At 55.6% G+C, this 19162-nt stretch overlaps 1 protein-coding gene across 1 annotated transcript; it reads left to right on the forward strand.

Moving 5' to 3' along the window:
- Nucleotides 1-882: 882 nt before the first annotated feature.
- On the forward strand, nucleotides 883-17816 carry STRA6 (signaling receptor and transporter of retinol STRA6). Its single transcript, XM_064668532.1, has 18 exons — nucleotides 883-1099; nucleotides 5565-5715; nucleotides 7971-8049; nucleotides 8516-8601; nucleotides 8742-8881; nucleotides 9026-9192; nucleotides 9349-9474; nucleotides 10214-10281; nucleotides 10404-10480; nucleotides 11367-11428; nucleotides 11701-11881; nucleotides 12754-12829; nucleotides 12904-13037; nucleotides 14191-14308; nucleotides 14489-14590; nucleotides 15382-15545; nucleotides 16043-16180; nucleotides 16837-17816. The coding sequence occupies exons 2-18, from the start codon at nucleotides 5591-5593 to the stop codon at nucleotides 17013-17015; spliced, it is 2022 nt and encodes a 673-aa protein (XP_064524602.1). The 5' UTR covers nucleotides 883-1099; nucleotides 5565-5590; the 3' UTR covers nucleotides 17016-17816.
- The last annotated feature ends 1346 nt before the right edge of the window (nucleotides 17817-19162 follow it).

Raw genomic sequence — 19162 nt, forward strand, 5'->3', positions numbered from 1 at the left:
AACAGCAGTGTTTCTTATTTAAAAACAATCCCAGGGAAAGGAAAAAGAAAACAACAAACCCTCAGGTCATTTTGTTTAGTGTTGCCACAAGGTTTTGGCTAAAAATTAAGCTAAATCTTCGACCCTAATTAGTTTTCCTTTGCTTGGCTTGCTGTCACATGTGGGCTGTGTGTGTATTTGTCCAGATTATATATTTTTTCCTAAGCTGGTGTCTCCTGGACTGTGTGGGAAGGGTGCGTTGGCCAAGGGGCAGGTGGATGAGAGCAGTGGTAAAGCTTCCTGTTGCTCCCAGCTGCTCCCACCCACCCCTAGACTAAAGCATCCCCCAGTTCTTATCCTAAAATGTTTTGCATCCCTTTCCCACTGCTGTGGGACCGTCACTCTGCACCTTCAGCACTTTCTGTGTGAGCCCTGGGCAGGACCCAGCCATGTCCAAGGTGGTGGTGTCCCCAAACCAGGGATGCTTGTCCCCAGGGATGTTTGTCCACAAGCTCTTCACCCACCAAAACTTTCCTTCCCAGTTCCCAGCTGCACTGGGTGAGGGGAAAAAACAAATGAAGCTGCAAGATTTGGGCGAAGGGTTGGGCTCGGCTGATTTACACCCGTCAGGAGCTGGTCCTTTGTTTTATCCTGGGAGGAAGGAGAGACGTTTTCATCCCGAGGCGGGCGTGCAGCAGCATCTCTATCCCTGGGTTTCCCCCTAAATTTCAGCGTGGAGGGAGCAGTTAAACCCCAGCTGAGCCGGCGGAGCGCTGTGGAAGAAGGGGGCTGGCTCAAGCTGCCTCCTCTCCCGAAAAGCTCTGCCGAATCAAAGGGAGAGCCGAGCACGGGGTTGGTTGCTTTTAATTTTCTAAACCCCAGGGTGGCCCCCAGCCAAGGCCTCCTGGCGATGGAGGGGATAAAGTTCCCTGAGCCACCGCGAGCCTCCGTTCACTCGCCAGTGCTCTGAACTTTGCGTTTGGGTTTGCATGGCTGCATCCACGCCCGACCCCCGCCAGCCAGTGCTTTAGGCCCCGCTTAGCAAGGCCACACTGCTCCAGAGACCCCTGCCCAGCTGAGCCTCTAGGTGCCTTCCAAGGAGGTGGGCGACTGGAAGAAGGTAACTTTATTTTGGTCTCTTTTCCTCTTTTCCCACCCCTTTTCTGTTGTTTCTTCTTCAGACTTGGCGTGGCCGGGGGGGAGCCGGGTTTACACCGCGGAGCTGATTGCTCCAGGTTGTAAATGCGGCTCCTGTTTACTTACAGAGAGTCAAATCCTGCTCTGGGGGGTGCAGACCCCCTGCCAAATCCCAGCTCTGCCCTTCAGCAGGGGTTTTACCTCCAGATTTGCTTTTCCTGGGGGATGCTCCTTCCCCCAGCACCAGAGGAGCAGAGGTTATAGGGTGCTCTGCCTTGGATTCCCCCAACACTGCTTCCCACACCGATGGATGACTGTGCCAGCAGGTTTTGCTGTAATCCTCCAAACTTTCCCCTTTCCTGGCTTCTGGGGGTTGTGAGCAGCAGGTGCTGCTGCCTTTGCTTTGAAACGAAGAACCAAGGATGGGGGTCAGGAGCCTAAAAATAAGCTTAAACAGCCTCCTTGGCTTAAACGTTTAAGCTGCCTTTGCTTTTAAAATGCAAAAAGGGGCTTTTTTTGCCTTTCTGGTGAGTTTGTTTATGATCTCCGCTGTGGATTTATTATCTGCAAGCTCCAGCTCTGCGAAGGGAGAGGGTTTGTGAAGCATTGGAGCAGCTCCACGGCTCTCTCCGGGTGGTGGAAGTCGAGGTGCTGGAGGGATTTAGAGGGGATGGGGGGCGGAGGAGCTGAGGGGGTGGGGTGGGGACGGGACTTGGATCAGCTGAGAACCAGCCAGAGCTGGGAGGAGGGAGGAAAATGTTGTCACAATGGGATGAAACACTTCCTCCGGACCCTTCCCTGCCCCCGGGGCTTTCCTGATGGGATAAGGAGAGTTCACCACATATCCACTCATCAGGCTTCCCCACATCCACTCATCAGTGGAATGAGTTCAGCGTTCTCAGCACCCTGGGACTGAGGCTGTCCCCGGGGAGAAGGGTGGAGAGCGACTTCCCGGAGGCCCCAGCATCCAGCTGGAGGGTCCAGGGTGTGTGTGGGCTCCTTGTCACTTGTGTTTGGAGAACTTGGAGACAGCTCTGCTTTTCCAGAAAGTCTTCAAAAAGCAAGGGCTGGCTGGGGCATCTTTGGGGCTTGAAGGACTCCAGAGTTACCGGTGGAGGGAACAGATGGGACCAATTGTCCCCTTGTCCCTCCCAGCTGAGCACAAGTGGCTGCAAACCAACCTTTCTCGTATCATTTTTGGGGCTGGATCACTGAGTTTAGTGGAGTTTGGGGCTGCAGTTGGCTGCCTTGGCTTGTGCCAATGACAAATCAGGTTTTGCCTCTCCAGGCATCATCTGAAGCTGCTAAATCCACCTTTGGGAAGCCCATCCTCTTTTTGACGCCCTCCAAAGCCACCCCTGTGCCACCTGGCTTTGCAGGTCCCGGCGCGGCTCCTGAACAAGCAATTGAATTAGAGGAGGTCTTGCTTAAACAGCCCCCCTTCTTCCCCCGGCCCAAGGGCTCCCTGAACAATTGTGAAATGAGATCTTTATCATTTTTATTAAAAGCTGTACACAAGGCATCACCATTAGGCTGGATGGGAGGAGGGAAGAGGGGTAATTCCCTTATGGCTCCCTTCCTCCCCTCCCAGTTTAATTCATAATGGTGGGATGCAAAAGCTCCCCGGAGAGTGATGGATAGTGGGAAATGAGGAATATGAAGGAGCTTTATTGAGCCCATCAATCTCGGGCGAGGCTGCTGCGATCAAAGGCCCAGCCTGTTTCGGCAGAGGTTACACAGAGGAGCAAAGAGATCGGGTTTCGGGGAAACCCGGGGCATGGGGGGGCTGCAAAGCCAGAAAGCTCCTGGCTCAGCCTGGGCTGGAGGAGCCAGCACCCGTCGAGCTGGGTGGAGAGCTGGGGCCCTGCCCTGGCTGGGGATGCTGATCCCGCTGAGCTTTTGGCACACCTGCCCCTCCTCTCCTGGGACACCGGGATTTGCAGCCTGAGCAGGAATCATAGGATGGTTTGGGTTGGAAGGGACCTTAAGGATCATCTAGTCCAACCCCCTTCCACTATCCCAGGTTGCTCCAAGCCCCGTCCAACCTGACCTTGGACACTTCCAGGGATGGGGCAGCCACAGCTTCTCTGGGCAACCCGTGCCAGGCCCTCACCACCCTCACAGTAAATAGGGAGTTAACCCTTCCCTGTTCCATGTGAGGCTGGAAACCCTCATGGAATGCTTCTCCCCAGCCAAAATGCCCGCCCCCAGTTAGGTCTGTCCTCCAGGAGCTGGCAATAAGAGATGCATTGGTGTCCAGGCTGGGATGTCCCTGTGTCACACCATCGTGGCTTGGCTGATGGTGTCCAGCAGACAGGTTGGAGGCTCTGAAGCACCTCCTGACCTTTCTCCAGACCTTTCACAAATGGTGACCAAGACGTTGCCACATTGCTTGGTAGACCACAAGAGGAGACCATCTCCTGGAACAGGACAGCACCCACCTCATGAGGATGAGTGGGTGGAACTGGAGGACTTGAAGATCACCTGGTGCTGAAACTGTTGACTCATCTTGGTTCCAAACCCAGACAGGAATGGGCAGCGGAGCTCTGAGATCCAGGTGTGTGTGATACTCCAAGCAAGATGTTTTGGAAGGGGATATGACACACCACCCAAAGAAACTGTCAGTTCAATCTTGAGACATTGCTGCCTGCCTGCTGAGAGTTGTGTGCACCAGACATCTCATAGAGCCTTTCTCTCCATCCCTTCCTGCTTTTCTCTGGCCTCCATGTCCCTGAGTGGCTGCAAATCCAGGCATTGGCAAGGTGGCATCAGTGGTGGATCACAGTGATAATGCTGCCTGGCTGGGCTGGTGGGAAGGTGCATCTTGTTTCTGCTCATGGTCCTTCTTTGGGTGATGCCAGGGGGAGGAGAGGGGGGCACGGACAATCCCAGTGTGGCTTTTGGAGCTGATTCTTTATCCTGATGCTGCGTTCTCAGGATGCTCCCCCATTCCAAGGCTGGCATGGCTTGCTTTACCTGTCTAAATCCCATCCCCTGCTTTCAAAGCCTGCCAGCCTTTGGTGACCCCACAGGAGGGGAATGGGGCTTCCAGACCTGTGTGGGCACTGCCATGAACTTTACAGGCTCCTTCTACCTTTTTACGGAGTGCTACATTCCTGGGAGGTGAGGTCAGAGCTGCTTCCCTGCACAGTCAAAACCAAGGGATGGCTGGAGAGTCGATTCCTTGAGGCTGGGACACTCAGGGGTCAGGGATGGGGGGCTGGGATCCATCCCAGTTGGATGCTCTCCTGGGGTTGGGGGGGTTCATCCTTCCATGGGATGGTGGTGGCATCTGGATTGGGACCAAAAGGTGGAGTGGGAGGATCTTCTTTCTAGCTGAGTTGTGGTGCTCTGGGAAGGGAGGTGAAGATCCCAGGCCTTACACCCTGACATAGAGAGAGTCCCTGGAAAACCTGACTGGGGGATGTGATGTCCATCAGGCAGTGTGGCCACGGTGACAAGGTGACAAGTGCCACTTGTCTGTCAGAGCCAGGGCTGCCTGCAGGGCTACAGTCTGGATCTGGGGAATCTCTTTGAAGCTGTGCTGGACCCACCACGGTCCCTGGTGAACACCAGCTGTACAAACAACAGCCCAGAGCAAAGCTGCTGGCTCAGTCATCCATCTCCCACCCATCCCACTGAGGAGCCCTGCGGGAGTTCAGTGACATCCCCGAGCTGTGGGATGGGGTTTCCCAAGGTCCTGGGCTGTTCCCAGGGCTTGGAGGCTGCACCAAGCATTGCTGCCTGGCATTTGGAGATGTCTTTGGGCACTGCCTTTCTGACAGCAGTGGTAGATGAGGCATGTTACAGCTTGTGCGGTGTAGCTCTGGGACAGCAGCGGAGGGTGTGGGGCTGTCCGGGCCAAAATCATCAAAAAATAATTGGGAGAAGGAGAAACGAGAGCCTGTTGGGTCTGGCACCACAGCAAATCCTCCTTCCTTTTTATTGCTGCAAAGGGAGAGGGACTGGGGGAGGCTGAATGTCACAAGGAGCATCTGGTGGCACAGAGGGACACCGGGGACACAGATCATGGTCAGATCTCATCCCCCTTTCAGCAGCCGAGCCCAAAACTTGACCCTTGCGCTGGTTTTCAAGTCGTCGGCGTAAAAACTGTTAAACAACCCAAACAAAGGCTCCAAGTCTATCAGCGTCCCGCGGCGGGCAGGGAGCGGCCGCGGTGATTAGGTGTGCCCTGAGCACTCGGGATGTGCGGCGGGGGAGGGTGTTCGCCCCTTATCCCTCCTCCGAGTCCAGATAAAAGCTGGATCCTTGGGGGCACAGCCGGATTTTGAAAGCTCCCGGTCCTCCCCCGGCTGCGGGAGTGACCCGAGAAGATAAAGCCTCCTGGCTCAGCGCCTCCATCCCGCATTTCCAAGCGCCCAGGAGGGCCCACCTTGTGCAAACCCGGTCACCTTCTGCCTCTGCTGCCTCTCGCCATCTCTCTCCAGCCCACAGAGGGAGGAAGGAGACGGCCATGGCAGCCAACGGCTCCGGTGGGATGCACGATGCTCTCCTGGACAGCAGCCTTGTCAGCGATGACGACCTCCTTTCCAACTGGTACATCTACGAAACCATGGAGCCGGCCGTGCCACAGGATGAGTAAGTGTCCAGCCCCGCTGGCAGGTGCCACATGTCCCCCTGTCCCTGCTGGGATCGGACAACCTCCTCCCAGCTGCTCTATCCCCTTTCCACAGAGCAACATCCCCAGAGCAGCAGAGCCGGGATTTGTGTCCGGGCGAGGTGATTTAAGAGGCTCCTTTTGGCCCCTTAAATTGCTTAATTTCTTCCAAGTGCCCCTGGCAAAGTCTGGGGTAAATCCTGCAGTGGAGATCTCTGCTAGTTACCCTCGCTTTTCCTCAACCTTCCCCAAAATTCAAAGTCAAGTGCATGGGGTTCACCTGCTGCCCTGACCCCCTTGAAGCTCCCAGAGACTTTCCTGGCTGCTCTGACTCCATGATTCTGGGTTTGGAGCCATCCTCATGACACAGCCTTAATCCCGTCCCAGTTCTCTGCCAGCATCCATGCAGATTTTGGCTGGGAGTGAGGAAAGTTGGCAGCACAGCCCAATCTACTTGGACACTCTGACAGGTTCTGCATGGCACGGTGACCCTGAATAGGTTTCCTACCTGCAAAATAGGGCTGAGCATCTCTGGGCTTGCATGGATGTCCTCTCTCTCTCCCTTCAAATCAGTGTATCCATGGGTCCTGTAAAGCCTATTCCTTCCCCATCCATGATGATCCACTCGTTAACTCAGTGTATTCCAAAGGGCAGTGCTGTGTTTCCCACGGGGATGGGACCCCAGGGCCCAACCTTGCAACAAAGACCCAGGACTTTGTGCCCTCCTAGTTCAGTGCCCTTCCCAAGGACAAGAGAAGTCCCGATGGGAGGGGAAACTGAGGCATGGAGCAGCAGGGCAATTTATCCAACATGTCCCCAAGGCTCAAGTCAGGCATCCCAAGGCCCATCTATCAGGATCTATTGTCCCTCTGTTGACTTAGTCCTCCACGGATGGGTACCTAATCCTGAGGATAACCAGGAGGGGATCCCAGCAGTGACCAGCCCAAAGGGTTCCTTCTCATCCCTTATCTTTCTCATTGTGAAACAGCCTTTGAAATCTCCTTGCCCAGCCTTGGTTTCCCCAGGTGAAGCCCCACCTGTGTGACCTCCACCTTTGCTAGAATCTTTCCGGGGATATTTTCTGGGTGTCCCCCAAGCCATGGTCAGTGAAGAGGTGGAGGCAGCACTGGGGGATTTGCCCACCTGATGGCTTCTGGATGCTCTGGATTTAGATGCTGAAGCCTTGGTGATATCCAAAAGGTGTTTGGTGTCCCTGTGCTCTCAGTCATACCAGGAGGATTTCCTGAGCCTGGATATTTTTGGACAGCAGGAATTTTCTGGTCTATCCAAGGCCAGTCACTGGCAGCTGGTCCTATAAAGCCTTTTTGTGGCAGTTTGGTGACAGGCTTGGACATATGATGCCTGGAAAATCCCAATTTCTCTATCAGACCCTTCCTTCCAGGCTTACTCGTGGGAGCTCCCATCTCTGCCCACCCCATTGGAGCTGTGGGGTTCGGGAGGGCAGAAGGGCTTTGGGGGGGGTGTCTTCCCCTGTAAGTTATGGGCTTCAGGAGGTTCCCACATGTGAGTTATGGGGCTTAAGGGGGGTTCAGCTCTCCGGCACAGGGATTTGCTGCCCAGTGTTGGGTGAGGGTGTCTGGGCACAGTCGTGCCTGACCTTGGGGAGAGGAGGAGGGCTGTGCCAAAGCAGAGATTAAGGGATGTAACAGAGGCCAGGAATGAATAAATAAAGCCAAGCCTGACGTCTGCTCGGCTGGCCTTGGCTGAGGGGGAGCAGCTCTGGGACCCCAGGCAGCCGTCTCCTCCATCACCCCAAGCTGTGGGACGGGTCCCTCTCCCATGGGAAAGGCATCAAAACGTCCTACAAGCAGCCTCCCAGCTGGAGTGCAGTGCCTTAGGCAGGAAGAACTGCTGCATTCCCTGAGAAGCCAGAGCCAGAAGGGACATGGGTGTAAAAGAGGCAAAGGCAGGGTTTCATCCATCCTCGCTGAACTGTTCTGCCTTGCTGTCCCGGTACATGCAGGAGATTACCCAGTCCCTGTGGGGCTCAGCTTGAGGCCTCTGCTGGGGGTTATCTCTCCCTCTTGGTCATAAAACCATCTCAGGAGGGTGACTTCATCCCTGGTTACTGAGGGTTGTGCAACGCAGCACTTGGGAGGTTTATTCCAGACGGATATCTCTGCTGTGCCGTGTGCGTGGCTGTCACCCCAGCACCTTTGCTTTTCCCTTTTGGGGCTAAGAACAACCACACATGATTTTCCCCTGCTCTTTCTAGCATGTTTCCTGCTGTAATCCCAGACTGTGAGCCCACTGTTTCTCCCAGAATGTATCACATCTGCATGGCACCCATCTCTGTAAGTATCTGACAAGTACCACAGGGTGAGTTATCTGCCCCAATATCCTGTTTGCTGTCCCCCAATTTGGGTCATGCCCTCTCAATTATCAGGGCTGAGCTCTGCAGCTGGAGCTGGGATGCTTTTGGAAAGCACTCACACCTCTCCAGACCTTGTTCTGTACCTGTAGTCAATGGAAGGTTTTGATTTATGGTGGGACTTGATGGTCTTGGGTGTCTTTTTCAACCTAAATGATTCCATAGTTCTATGATTTCCTTTTATTTTTTCCCAGTATGTTCCCTCTGAGACACTTAGAGCCTCTAACTCCTCCAGGCAGGTTGAGAAGTGCCTGTCCCTGCTTCAGCCATGGCTGGGTTTAGGGTGTAGGGTGTGAAATGGTGTCTCCATGGAGGCTCCCATCACACAGCATCATGCCCCAGACTTCCCCTCTGTGTATTTACTGCTCCCTTGGTTGTGTTCCTGGCAGCTGGCTGTGCTCCTGGGCTTGTCCTTGCTGGTGAAGCGCAGGCGCCTCCACCAGAGCTGCTGGAACGGTGTCCCAGGACTGCTCAGGTACCTTGGCCCTGCGCCCCAGCCCTCAGGGTCCCTGTCACCATGCAGCCAAGGGGGTGGCAGGAGGAGATAAACCAGCTTGGCAAGGGGACACAGTGCCCACAATCTGGTGTCAGGCTCATTCCTTCCTTGGCTTGCAGCCCAGCCAACTTTCTGGAAGAGGAAGGCAACCAAGGGCTGGTGGCTGCGGTGTTCGGCATCCTCTTCTCCTCCCTGTGCGTGCTGGTCTTGGACAGGGACCCTCTGCCATTCATCTCCCACTCCTCCCAGAGCACCCGGGGTAAGGCCAGCACCCTCCTGGCCCCTCCCCACCCAGCCCAGGGGACACCCTGAGCACCCTGTTCGCTCTGGTCCATGCTGACAGCACTGCCTTCTCTTGCGTGTTTTGCTCTCCCTTCCCTCTTCCCTCCATCCCACCACCCAGAGTACTGGAAGATCATGGCTTTGCTCTACTACCCAGCCTTCTACTACCCCCTGATCGCCTGTGCCACCGTCCGGCACAGGCTCAGCTACCTCGTGGGCTGCCTGCTGTCCTGGTGCCACTGCGTGGTCCACATCTGGCAGAAGGTGGATTGTCCCCAGTCACCAAAGGTGTGTGTCCCACTTCCTGGGGAAGGAGTGGAGAGCTGGCCAAAGCCTGGAGGTGGCTTTCTCGCAACCTCCTTGGAGTGACACCGTGGTGTCACCCACCCGGGATTAGACCCCCGGGCTGGGGTGGTGCCATGTGACATCTCTGCTCCCCCCCAGATATACAGGTACTACTCCACACTCTCGTACATCCCCATCATCCTCTGCCTTGTCCTCTTAAGCCTTTGGTATCCAGCCCTGCTCGTCAGGAGCTTCACTGTCCAGGAGGAGACCTTGGATAAGGAGGTAATGAAGACCCATGGGGCAACTCAGGGAGAACCCCTGGAGGGACCAGCATGGTTTTGGGGACTTTCCTGCCCCGCTGCCTTGGGGGATCAGGAGATCTGGGGTGCTCCCAGTGCACGTGTTCCCCACTTTGCTCAGGCACTGGAATTGACTCTGTTTATGTCACTGGATTTGAAAAGGGAGTGAAAAATCCATCTTTGGAGTAAACTCCTTAGTACAAGAGGCTTAAGGCATCAATGCTTCCCCTTCAGGCCGGGACTGGGGTCGCCTTGTTTTCCCAGCAGGCTGGATAATCCCTGGCCCTTTGAGAAGTGCCGGGGCTTTGTTGGGAAGAGAGGAGGAAAAACCTACTTCAAAACAAAGGAAAAAGCCAGCCCAAGTGTGGCCTGAAGTGACCCCCCCAGGCACTTACTGGGAGCTGGCTGATGGGAAGGAGAGATTTCAGCCGTCCTACCGGTGTGTCTGGTTTTGGGCTGCTTTGTTGATGGGAACAAGGCAGGTTTGTTTCCACCTTTGCTGTACCAGAAGATTTGCTGCCCACATCTCTTCCAACATATTCCTTGCAAAAATGAGGGCTGGAAAGCCATCACCTGCATCTCATACAGAGATGCCAGTGATGGGTGGGTGGCCAGGGGTAGCAGAGCAAAGAGATGGATGCTGGGTGGGATGCAGATGCTCTGCCCCCCCAGATCAGAGTTCCTGTGCTGAAATCAGGCAACTTATCACTGCTTTCCTCAAGGTTACAGGGAGAGGGTATTACAAGAAGTACCTAAAGGCTGTCCTATCCAAACGCCCTCGGAAGGGAAGGTAAGGATGGCACCTTCCCATGGCACTGCCAGTTCAGCGAGCACCTGTGTCAGCCCTGCAATGGGACAGAGAGGCTCCCTGTCCCAAAGGACATGCTCTTCACCCTGTCCTTCCTCCTCCAGCTCCGCGAAGATAGAAGAGAGCCTCTTCTCAAGGATCCAGACGTATTTATGCTCCTACATCTACACTCCTGAGGAAGGTGGGCTGGGGGTGCTCTCCTGGCTGCAGCAGCAGCTCGGCAAACAGGCTGCCTGCCCTTCCCCAGGGACAGCAAATGCCTTTCTTGGCTCCTGCCCCAAAGCATCTGTGCCACGGCAGCTGCCACGCGCCACGCGAGCGACGCCTCTGCTCGGCACAGACCACGGCCGTGTGGGGTGGGGACGTGGGCCCCCTGTGTCCCCGGGGGACGTGGGTGGGCTGAGGCAGTGAGGTTCAGGCACGGGTTGTGGCAATAGCACAGAATCATGGAATGGCTTGGGTTGGAAGGGACCTCAAAGGTCATCCAGTCCCGGACAGTCAGGGACCAACAGAGACAGCTTCCACTAGCCCAGGTTGCTCCAAGCCCCGTCCAACCTGGCCTTGTACACTTTCAGGGATGGGGCAGCCACAGCTTCTCTGGGCAGCCTGTGCTAGGGCCTCACCACCCTCATAGGGAAGAATATAAACAGCCTGGTGCTTCATAAGGCTGTGATAAGGGAATAAAATCTGCAATAAGTGGATTAAATCCCTAATAGACCAGGAATGGGGAGCTATGCCTTGCTCTCTCGCCCATGGAAGAAGCAGGGGGTGTCCCAGGGGTGGCAGCCCAGGGGCCATGGCATGCAGCTGCTGGCATTTGGCGCTGTGGGCACAAAAAATTTCATGGAAAAGGAGGATGGACCCATAGAGCCAAAGTACAGAGAAACCACTCCCAGCTACATATCCACACAGGATTTCCCTGTGGAAATCCCAACTAATATTAACCATCCTGTTTCAGTGCTTTCCCTGGGGTGTTTGCTTTGGCTGCTGGGTTGGATGGACCTGCAGCCAGCTCCCTTCTTCCCCATGATCCCACATCCTGGCTCCTGTCTGGTTCTGCCTTATAGGTTTCCGGATCCCCCTGAAGCTCGTTGTGTCCATAACCATGGCTGTGATCGCCGTCTACCAGGTGATGCTGGTGATTAAATGCCAAGCAGAGCCCCTTCCCTGCCTCCTGGCCACGTCCTCTCAAGACAGAGGAGCCCAGAGGTCACTGCCATGCCACAATTTTGGCTATGGGAACAGTATTAACGTGCCTCAAGGAATTACCATCCCCTGCTGAGCTGCACCAACCAGCCATGTGCTCCCAGGGCTCAGCCAGCCCTAAGTCTTTAAGCCAAGGTGATGGCTCGGCAGTGGGATGCCGTGACCCGGGGCTCACGTGTCTCTGCTCCTTCACAGGTCGCCCTGCTGCTCCTGGTAGCCTTCGTTCCCACCATCCAGATCGTGCGGGCGGGAATGACGAAGGACGTCGTGGTGTTGTTGGTCCAGTTTGGCTTGGTGCCCTCAGACAACCCAGCTGTCCCAGGTGACATGGAGAAGGAGCTCAACATTGTCAAGCACTACCTGTGGTCGCTGGAAGGTGGGTTCCCAGCCAGGTCCCGCATCCATAGGTGGTTTCTGGAGGGTTTCAGAACTTACCAGAGAGATTTCTAATCCAGAGCATGGTCAGTGATAAGGCAGCTTCCAGAGGGACTTCAGAGCCAGCTGCCAAAGCCCCAGACATGAAAGGCAGTGGTGTGAGCCTGGTGCTGTGCCAGCTCCGAGCAGCCGCCACATGCCAAGGTGGGCAGGGCCAGCAGGGAGAGTGGGCAGGGCCAGCAGGGAGAGCAGGCAGGGCCGTGCTGCAGATGCTGCCCTGCAGATGCTGCGGGCTTTGATATGTGCTGGAATCGAGCAGATGGCCCCCAGGCCCCCTGGATAATTGAAAGCCTGGAATGGGGGTAGCAGGGATGCCACCCCTCCCTCCACAGCACTACCTTGGGGTACCACCGACCCCGGGAAGGCTTTTTATGGCTCTTCCTGAATCACCAAGCCTCTCTCATCACGTTTTTTTCCCCCCCTGACATCTCCATCCCTCCTACCAGACTTCCTTCCCCCCCTGTTGCTTTCCCCCCAGCATCCACTTTTCTGAGAGCACCTTCCCAGGCTCTCTCCATCGCACCACCTGCTTATCACAGCTTGCTCCAATGATTTTTCCAGTGCTGGGCCAGCCTAACTGCTTGGATTTCCCTTGACAGCTTGTCTTTCCCTTTCCCTGTCTCATCAGTTCACACATGGAATTTGGAGATCCCTGTGTTGCAAAGGAGGGAGGGAGGGAAACTGAGGTGTGGTGCCATGCAACCCTGTAACTCAGCCCCTGCAATGCTCCTTAAATACATTTTCCAGTAAAATCCCGTTCCTGGGGCTGGCCACAGGCTGGCTGATCCAGCCTTTCCCTCTGCTCCTCCACAGTGTGCTACATCTGCTCGCTGGTGCTGTGCTGCCTCCTGACCTGTGCCATGCTCCTGAGGACGCTGGTGATGCACAGGTATGGATGGTGTCCCTGCTCCGTTGGCTTTGTCCTTGCCACCGAGCCAGGATGCAGCTGGACTCTCTCCCCAGGAATAACCTGAAGGCACTTTACCAAGGGGCCGTGCTGGACGTGTTCTACAAAGCCCATATCCTCCGCCCATCCCGACAAGCCATCGTCTGCTGGATGAGCTTTGCTGGCTTCCAGACAGCTTTTGCCTGCTTGGGTAAAGGATTTTGGGGGCAGAAGGGGGCAGAGGGGTGGAGGATCCCCACCTTGCACAGTCTATCCTGGAACTAAGCATCTCCTCCCCCTTTCTCACCCCGTTTTGCAGAGGGATGGCTGTGAGGCTTTTGTTCCCCTTTCCCCAAACACAATCTGTCCTTCTGCGGGAAGGACCATGCTGAACACCAAATGGTCAGGAATTAAAATAGGAAGGGGGGGGGGGGTGGGATGATGATTCATTTTGGCTCAAGCCCAAATATTTTGATTTGAGAAACTGTCACAGAATCTCGTGCAAAGGGCTGTCTCCCCCAGCCCTGGTCATTCTGGGTGTTCCTCACTGTGCCCCTTCCCCATCACAGCCCGCATCTCCCTACCTGGGAGGGAGAGGCCACTGCAGGGATGGGTGGAGGACATCAAATAGGGTGTAAATCTTTACCCCACCATGATTTGGAGACATTTTAAGGCCTCTCTGCTCCATGGGAGGTGACTCTGCTCATTGTCTGCCAACAATCAACTGTATCAGCACTCTGAGGTCAGGCAGGGGAGTCAGGCTGAGGGTCCAGGGGCGTGATGGAAGGACAGGAGTGACCATCCCTTGGGAAAGCAGACCTGTTTTGCAGGCACATTGCTGAGCTTAGTGCAGAGGTAGGAGCTGGGGAGCCCCCCAGGAGCTCCTTGCACCAGCTTTCCACAAGCCACTCAGTGCTCAGTGCATCCCTGATAGAGCTGGATCTCGCCTCCTTCTTAAAACTCTTGGATTTCAAGTGATTAAAGTAGAGCAGGGGCGGTGAAGCACCAGCTTGAGCACAAGGAAACACAGTCGCTGCTGATCTTGGTGTGATTTATGATTAGAAATCAGAGCTCAGGCTGGATTTTATGATGAGACATCATAGTTGCAGCCCCGAGTGATGGCTCTTCTCAGCGGGGATAATGTGGGGAGTGATAAGAAAGACTGAACTTGTAATTAAATCCTGCGCGGAGCATCGTGTTCGGAGCGGGGGAGGCAGGTAAGGATCTCACGGGCATTTTATGGGATTAAAATGAAAATCATGTTCAGCAATGAGCATGGATCTGGGGAACGAGAGCAAAAATGAGAACTGCTTCTCCATCCTCCCCCTCCATGGTTTCTCTCTTTCTCTGTGTCTCCCTCCCAGGTCTCCTCATCCAGCAAGTGATCTTCTTCTTCTGCTCGGTGGTGTTTGCCTTCCTCGTTGTCATCCCACTCCAGTACAGCACGAGCAGCCCCTTCTTCACAATCGTTCAGAACATGTGGTGAGTGCTCCCAGCCCTCGGGAAGGGATGGAAGACCCAAGTGGGTACCATGGCCGTGATGTGCTTTGGGGTGTTCTACTGGGGGCTCTTCCAGCTTTGCTGGATGTTTCTGCTGCCTGGGATGGTGTCTCATGCGTGGCACCCTCCCGGTGCCCAACCTGTCTCTTCCCTCCCACCCAGGCCCTTCTGGTTGACCCTGGTGGTTGCCGTCATTGTGCAACATTTGGCAGCTCACTACCAGTTCCTGGAGCAGCATCCCCTCCAGAAGGAGCTCACCAACAGGTATGGGGACACGGTGAGCCTTGGGGGCAGAGCTCACCCTCCCGAGGTCCAGCACTCTAGGACTGTGTTAGGTTCACACATGTCCCTGGTGTGGTGTCCACTGGATCATGAGCTCAAGGGAATTTGAGGTGTTTAAGTGGCTTGATGCTCCCAGGGAAGTTTCTTTAGATGCTTTAGAGGGCCACAGTCCATTTGCAGCCTTGATTTTGGTGGGGGGAAACTGGTGAGGTCTGCACCCTGCCCTATCACCTCCTGAGGAAGTCCAGATCCACCAGGATCGGCTGGACCAGCTCAGTTCTAGCAGCAGATGTGGTCACACGTGGTGTCACAGCCTAAGATGTGTCACAGCCTAAGATGTGCCTTACGCTGAAGGCCGGGGTGATGGATGGATCTAAGTGTCCTGCTCCATCCACCAAAGGCATTTCCATCACCTCCACCACTCACCCGGCACAGCAGGGAGGCTGCTGTGGGCTCTTCTGGCCTCCATGGGAGCTGGTGCCCTCCATCCCAAACCACCAGCTTCATGCTTTGTCTGGTTTCCAAGTCTTTGAGGAGAAAAGGAGACCCTGTGTGTGCTGGAGGCCAAGCTCTGAGGTCCTGACAGTGCTCTGAGAGCCTGGAAGGGTGTTTGCCTCTCTCCATGGGATGGAGACACCTCAGATGGAGATCGTGTCTGATGAGGAGGGAGGGAAGGGAGGGAGGCTTATTTTGGCAGGTTTCTCTGGCAGGGAAGGGCTGTGCTTCCCATCCCGTGGTGTTTGTCTTCCGTGCTCTTCCTTCTCCACCCACAGGCGAGCCCTCTACATAGTCACCTACCTGCTCTTCCCCATCAACATCCTGGTGGGTGTCCTGGCTGGGGTGTGGAGGATGGTCATTTCTGGCCTTTACAATGCCATCCACTTCTGCCAGCTGGACATCAGCCTGCTGAACCGGGGCGTGGAGACCTTCGACCCAGGTAGGGCATGGAGAGGGTCCCCCTGCAGCCCCTCTGGGAACATGGGAGCCCTTCTCCCACCCCTGAGCTCCTGGGGGAGGTGGTCTGGGGCTCCTCCGTTGCCTGGAGCTGCAAGGACTGAGAGTGGCTTCAAACCACCTGCGTTCAGAAATGGGAAAACTGGAGCAAGTGGCTTCTCCTGATGCCTGCTTGGTCCTGCTTTTCTATCCCAAAAGGTGGGTGATGCCCTTCTGGGTTTCACCAATGGCCAGACCTCATTTCCACAAGCAGCAGACCCCCATCTCTCCTGTCCTAAAGGCAGAAGGAAAGGGACCTCAGCCCTTCCCCTGCTTTTCCTGCTGGGATTTTGGGAGCAGAGTTCATCCCCAGCATTGAAGGCAGGGCAGAGCTGGAGCCTGGCAAACAACCCTCCCCTGTGCTCCAGGGTGGGAGGGATGGGGGGGATCCAGGCAGTCTGACCCCACCAGATGCATTGACTATGAGCTCTGTTCCCCCAGGCTACCACACTTACTGCCACTATCTGAAAATCGAGGTCAGCCAGTCCCACCCGGTGATGAAAGCTTTCTGCTTGCTGCTTCTCCAGCCAGCCTGGCCAGAGCGGCCGGCGGCACCTCAGCCCAGCCACGTGGAAGAGGGTGAGATCTTCCCACCTTCAACCAGGGGGAGGCACAGCCGTCACCGTGGGGTGGCATCAGGGCCTCCTCTGCGGGTTTATGGCTCCTCTGGAGGTGCTGGTGGTGTTTGGGGTAAAGGGAGCATGAAGGGTTGTGGTTCTGGTGACCTCTCTACTTTTATGCCGCCTTTCCTTGGATTGTGGACATCACATCACAATCTCCATCACAGGAGTTGCTCCTGTGCGAGGGCAGGATGAGGCTTCCAGGGGTGTGGATGGAATCTTGGCAGCCCCAGTGAGATGGAGCTGGGGTTGAGATCATAGAAACCCAAAACGGTTTGAGATGGAAGAGACCTCAAAACTCTTCTTGTTCCACCCCCTGCCATGGGCAGGGACACCTTCCACTATCCCAGGTTGCTCCAAGCCCCATCCAACCTGGCCTTGGACACCTCCAGGGATGAGGCAGCCACAGCTTCTCTGGGCAACCTGTGCCAGGGCCTCCCCACCCTCACAGGGAAGAATTTCTTCCCAATATCCCATCTAACCCTGCCCCGTGTCAGTGGGAAGCCATTCCCCCTCATCTTTTCTCTCCATGCCCTTGTCCAAAGTCCCTCTCTATCTCTCTTGGAGCTTCTTTAGGTACTAAAATCATTGCCCCCCATTCCCATGTCCTTCCAGGCATCCAGCTGATGCAGCCCGAGCGGACGCCCCTGAGCAGAGCGCGGGTGAAGCGGAGCCGAGCCCGTTGGGGGTTGGCTTACACGCTGCTCAATAACCCCTCGCTGATGGCCTGCCGGAAAACCGCCCTCTCCGACCCCACGGCCAACGGCACCCAGCTCAGCCCCCCCAAGCCCTGACCTCCAGAGAAGCCCCCCACCTCTCTCTCTGCCTCCATGCACGCTCCTGTCCCATCCCGTTCCTGTCTCCTGTTGACTCTAATCCTGCACCGACAGGAGTTTTGGGCACCTCTTGCCCCTCTCCAGCCTCCGGACCCTCTCCAGCGGTGTTGGGGGCTGGTTTTTATCTCTAGGTCCATGCTGAGCCACTCCCAAGGCCCAGAGTTGGAGACAACTGGGTCACCTCCAAGCCTGACCTGGAAGGAGATGAGCCAAGCTAAACCCTTCCGGCATCTCAGAGATATTTTAGGAGTCACTCCTGCAATGAGCCCACCCATTCTCAACAGCTGCCTTTCCGACACGTGGCAAGGCAGGCAAACCCCCCAGTGCCAGGGCATAAGGAAGGAGGGAGAGGGTGTGTGGAGGGATCCTTAACCATCCTGAGCACAAGGAATTAACTGCATCTCAACGTGATCCCCACTGCCAACCCCATCCCCAGCTTCTCCCATTCTGATCCTGGCTCCCTTCGGGCACTGCGCCTGACCCTGGGACTTGATTTTTTTCCCAATTCTGTGAAGGATAAAATCCCATGTGCCCCTGTTCTGGGCTGTGAGGCTGCAGAGCTGTTTGTTTTCTGTCCACCTCTGTCCTCTCACCCCCCCAGTGCCTCTTGTTGCCACCCCGTTCTGTTCAAAGCCAGCAGCTCCCAGGGCGGGTGTCCCTCCGAGCGAGACGAGCTTGAATCCATAGGAACCAGTTTCATACCTCGCTTGGATGTGCCGAGTCGGGGAAGGTTAATAAATCACATACCTCATTCCTACACTCGGGGTGTCCTTGGTCTCTTGGATGTTCCCAAATCAGGCAGGGGGGGACATGAGGACCATCATCATCCTGTCTCCAGGTGATGGTTTGGACTGACCTTGCCCAGCAGAGACTTTGTGGTAGATCTGCTTAACCAGGAGGTGATGGGATCAAATCTATGATCCCACTTTAGGGCAATTTTAATGCAAAACTGGTCACTTTGCTCTCCCTTCATAACATTTGGCCCCTAAACTACAGCTCCCATGAGGGGTGGGAACTGAAACAGGGCAGATCATGGCTAAAGCACCAAGGGGAGATGTGCAAGGTGTTGCTATGTCACCTTTTTCTACAGTTAAATCCTTGAAATCCTGCCTTTATGGGCTGGAAGGATGCCTGTGGCAGCAGCAAGCAGAGCTCTTGGTAAGTTCTCCTGGTGGCTCCTTCCCTCTCAACACCATCACAAACACCTCAGCCTTGCTAAAGCAGCCTTTGCAGCCCACCCTGCACTGAGCAGGGCTGCTGGACCATCCCCTTGCCCCAGGGATCTGCTCGGAAGGAGGTTTCTAAGGACCCTCCTCCCTCTTGCTGGGATGTTTGCAGCACCTCAGTGTGGTTTGGGGGGGACTGAGGTTGAGCCCTGTGCTTTGGGGTTTGCCTGGAGGGTCCCAAGATCTCTCCACAACACCGGGGTGGGAGCCACCCTTTTCCACAGCAGTCTGACCCCCATTCCTTTCTGTCCCAGGGAAGACAGGGGGGTCTCTGCCTTCATCTGCTGCCTGCAGGTGCCACCCGGTGTGCTTGGAAGCTGGAAATGCTGTCGCATCCGCTGCCCACCAATCAAACGTGATTAAAGTAATTGCATTTGATCACTGTCTGGCACGAGCACAATGTCACCGAACGGGGTGACAGCGGTGCCACCGGAGGCAGGTCTGGGCTGGTTTCTTTCTAAGACAGCAGGAGCCCAAGGTGCGATTCCCGCCGCGTTCCCAGCTCTGGGATTTGAGGTGTGCGTGCCTGGTTTGCACGGCACAGCAGGGGAGAGAGGGGTGCTGGGTGTCCTGGGTGTCCCTGAAACACCTTTCCCTTGCAGCCCATCCCAACCCACCTCCAGCCTCCCAGGCACTGAAGTCAACTTTGGTAATCCCTAAAATCTTTGGCAGCTCAGGGCCATGGGTGGAGCTGGATTTCAGCATCTGTTTACACAGCCCTGCCCCAGGCATCCTGGAGATGTCTTGGCTGGGGCCCTGGTGAGAGATGACAGCCCTGGGAGGAAGACAGGAGGTGGCTACATGGATTTACTTGTTTTCTTGGACATAAACAGTGCCCTGGGGGAGGACTGAGACTTTGTTCTTCATGGTGGCTTCACA

The sequence above is a fragment of the Pseudopipra pipra genome, chromosome 12, assembly GCF_036250125.1.
Source record: "Pseudopipra pipra isolate bDixPip1 chromosome 12, bDixPip1.hap1, whole genome shotgun sequence".
In the NCBI taxonomy this organism is placed as follows: domain Eukaryota; kingdom Metazoa; phylum Chordata; class Aves; order Passeriformes; family Pipridae; genus Pseudopipra; species Pseudopipra pipra.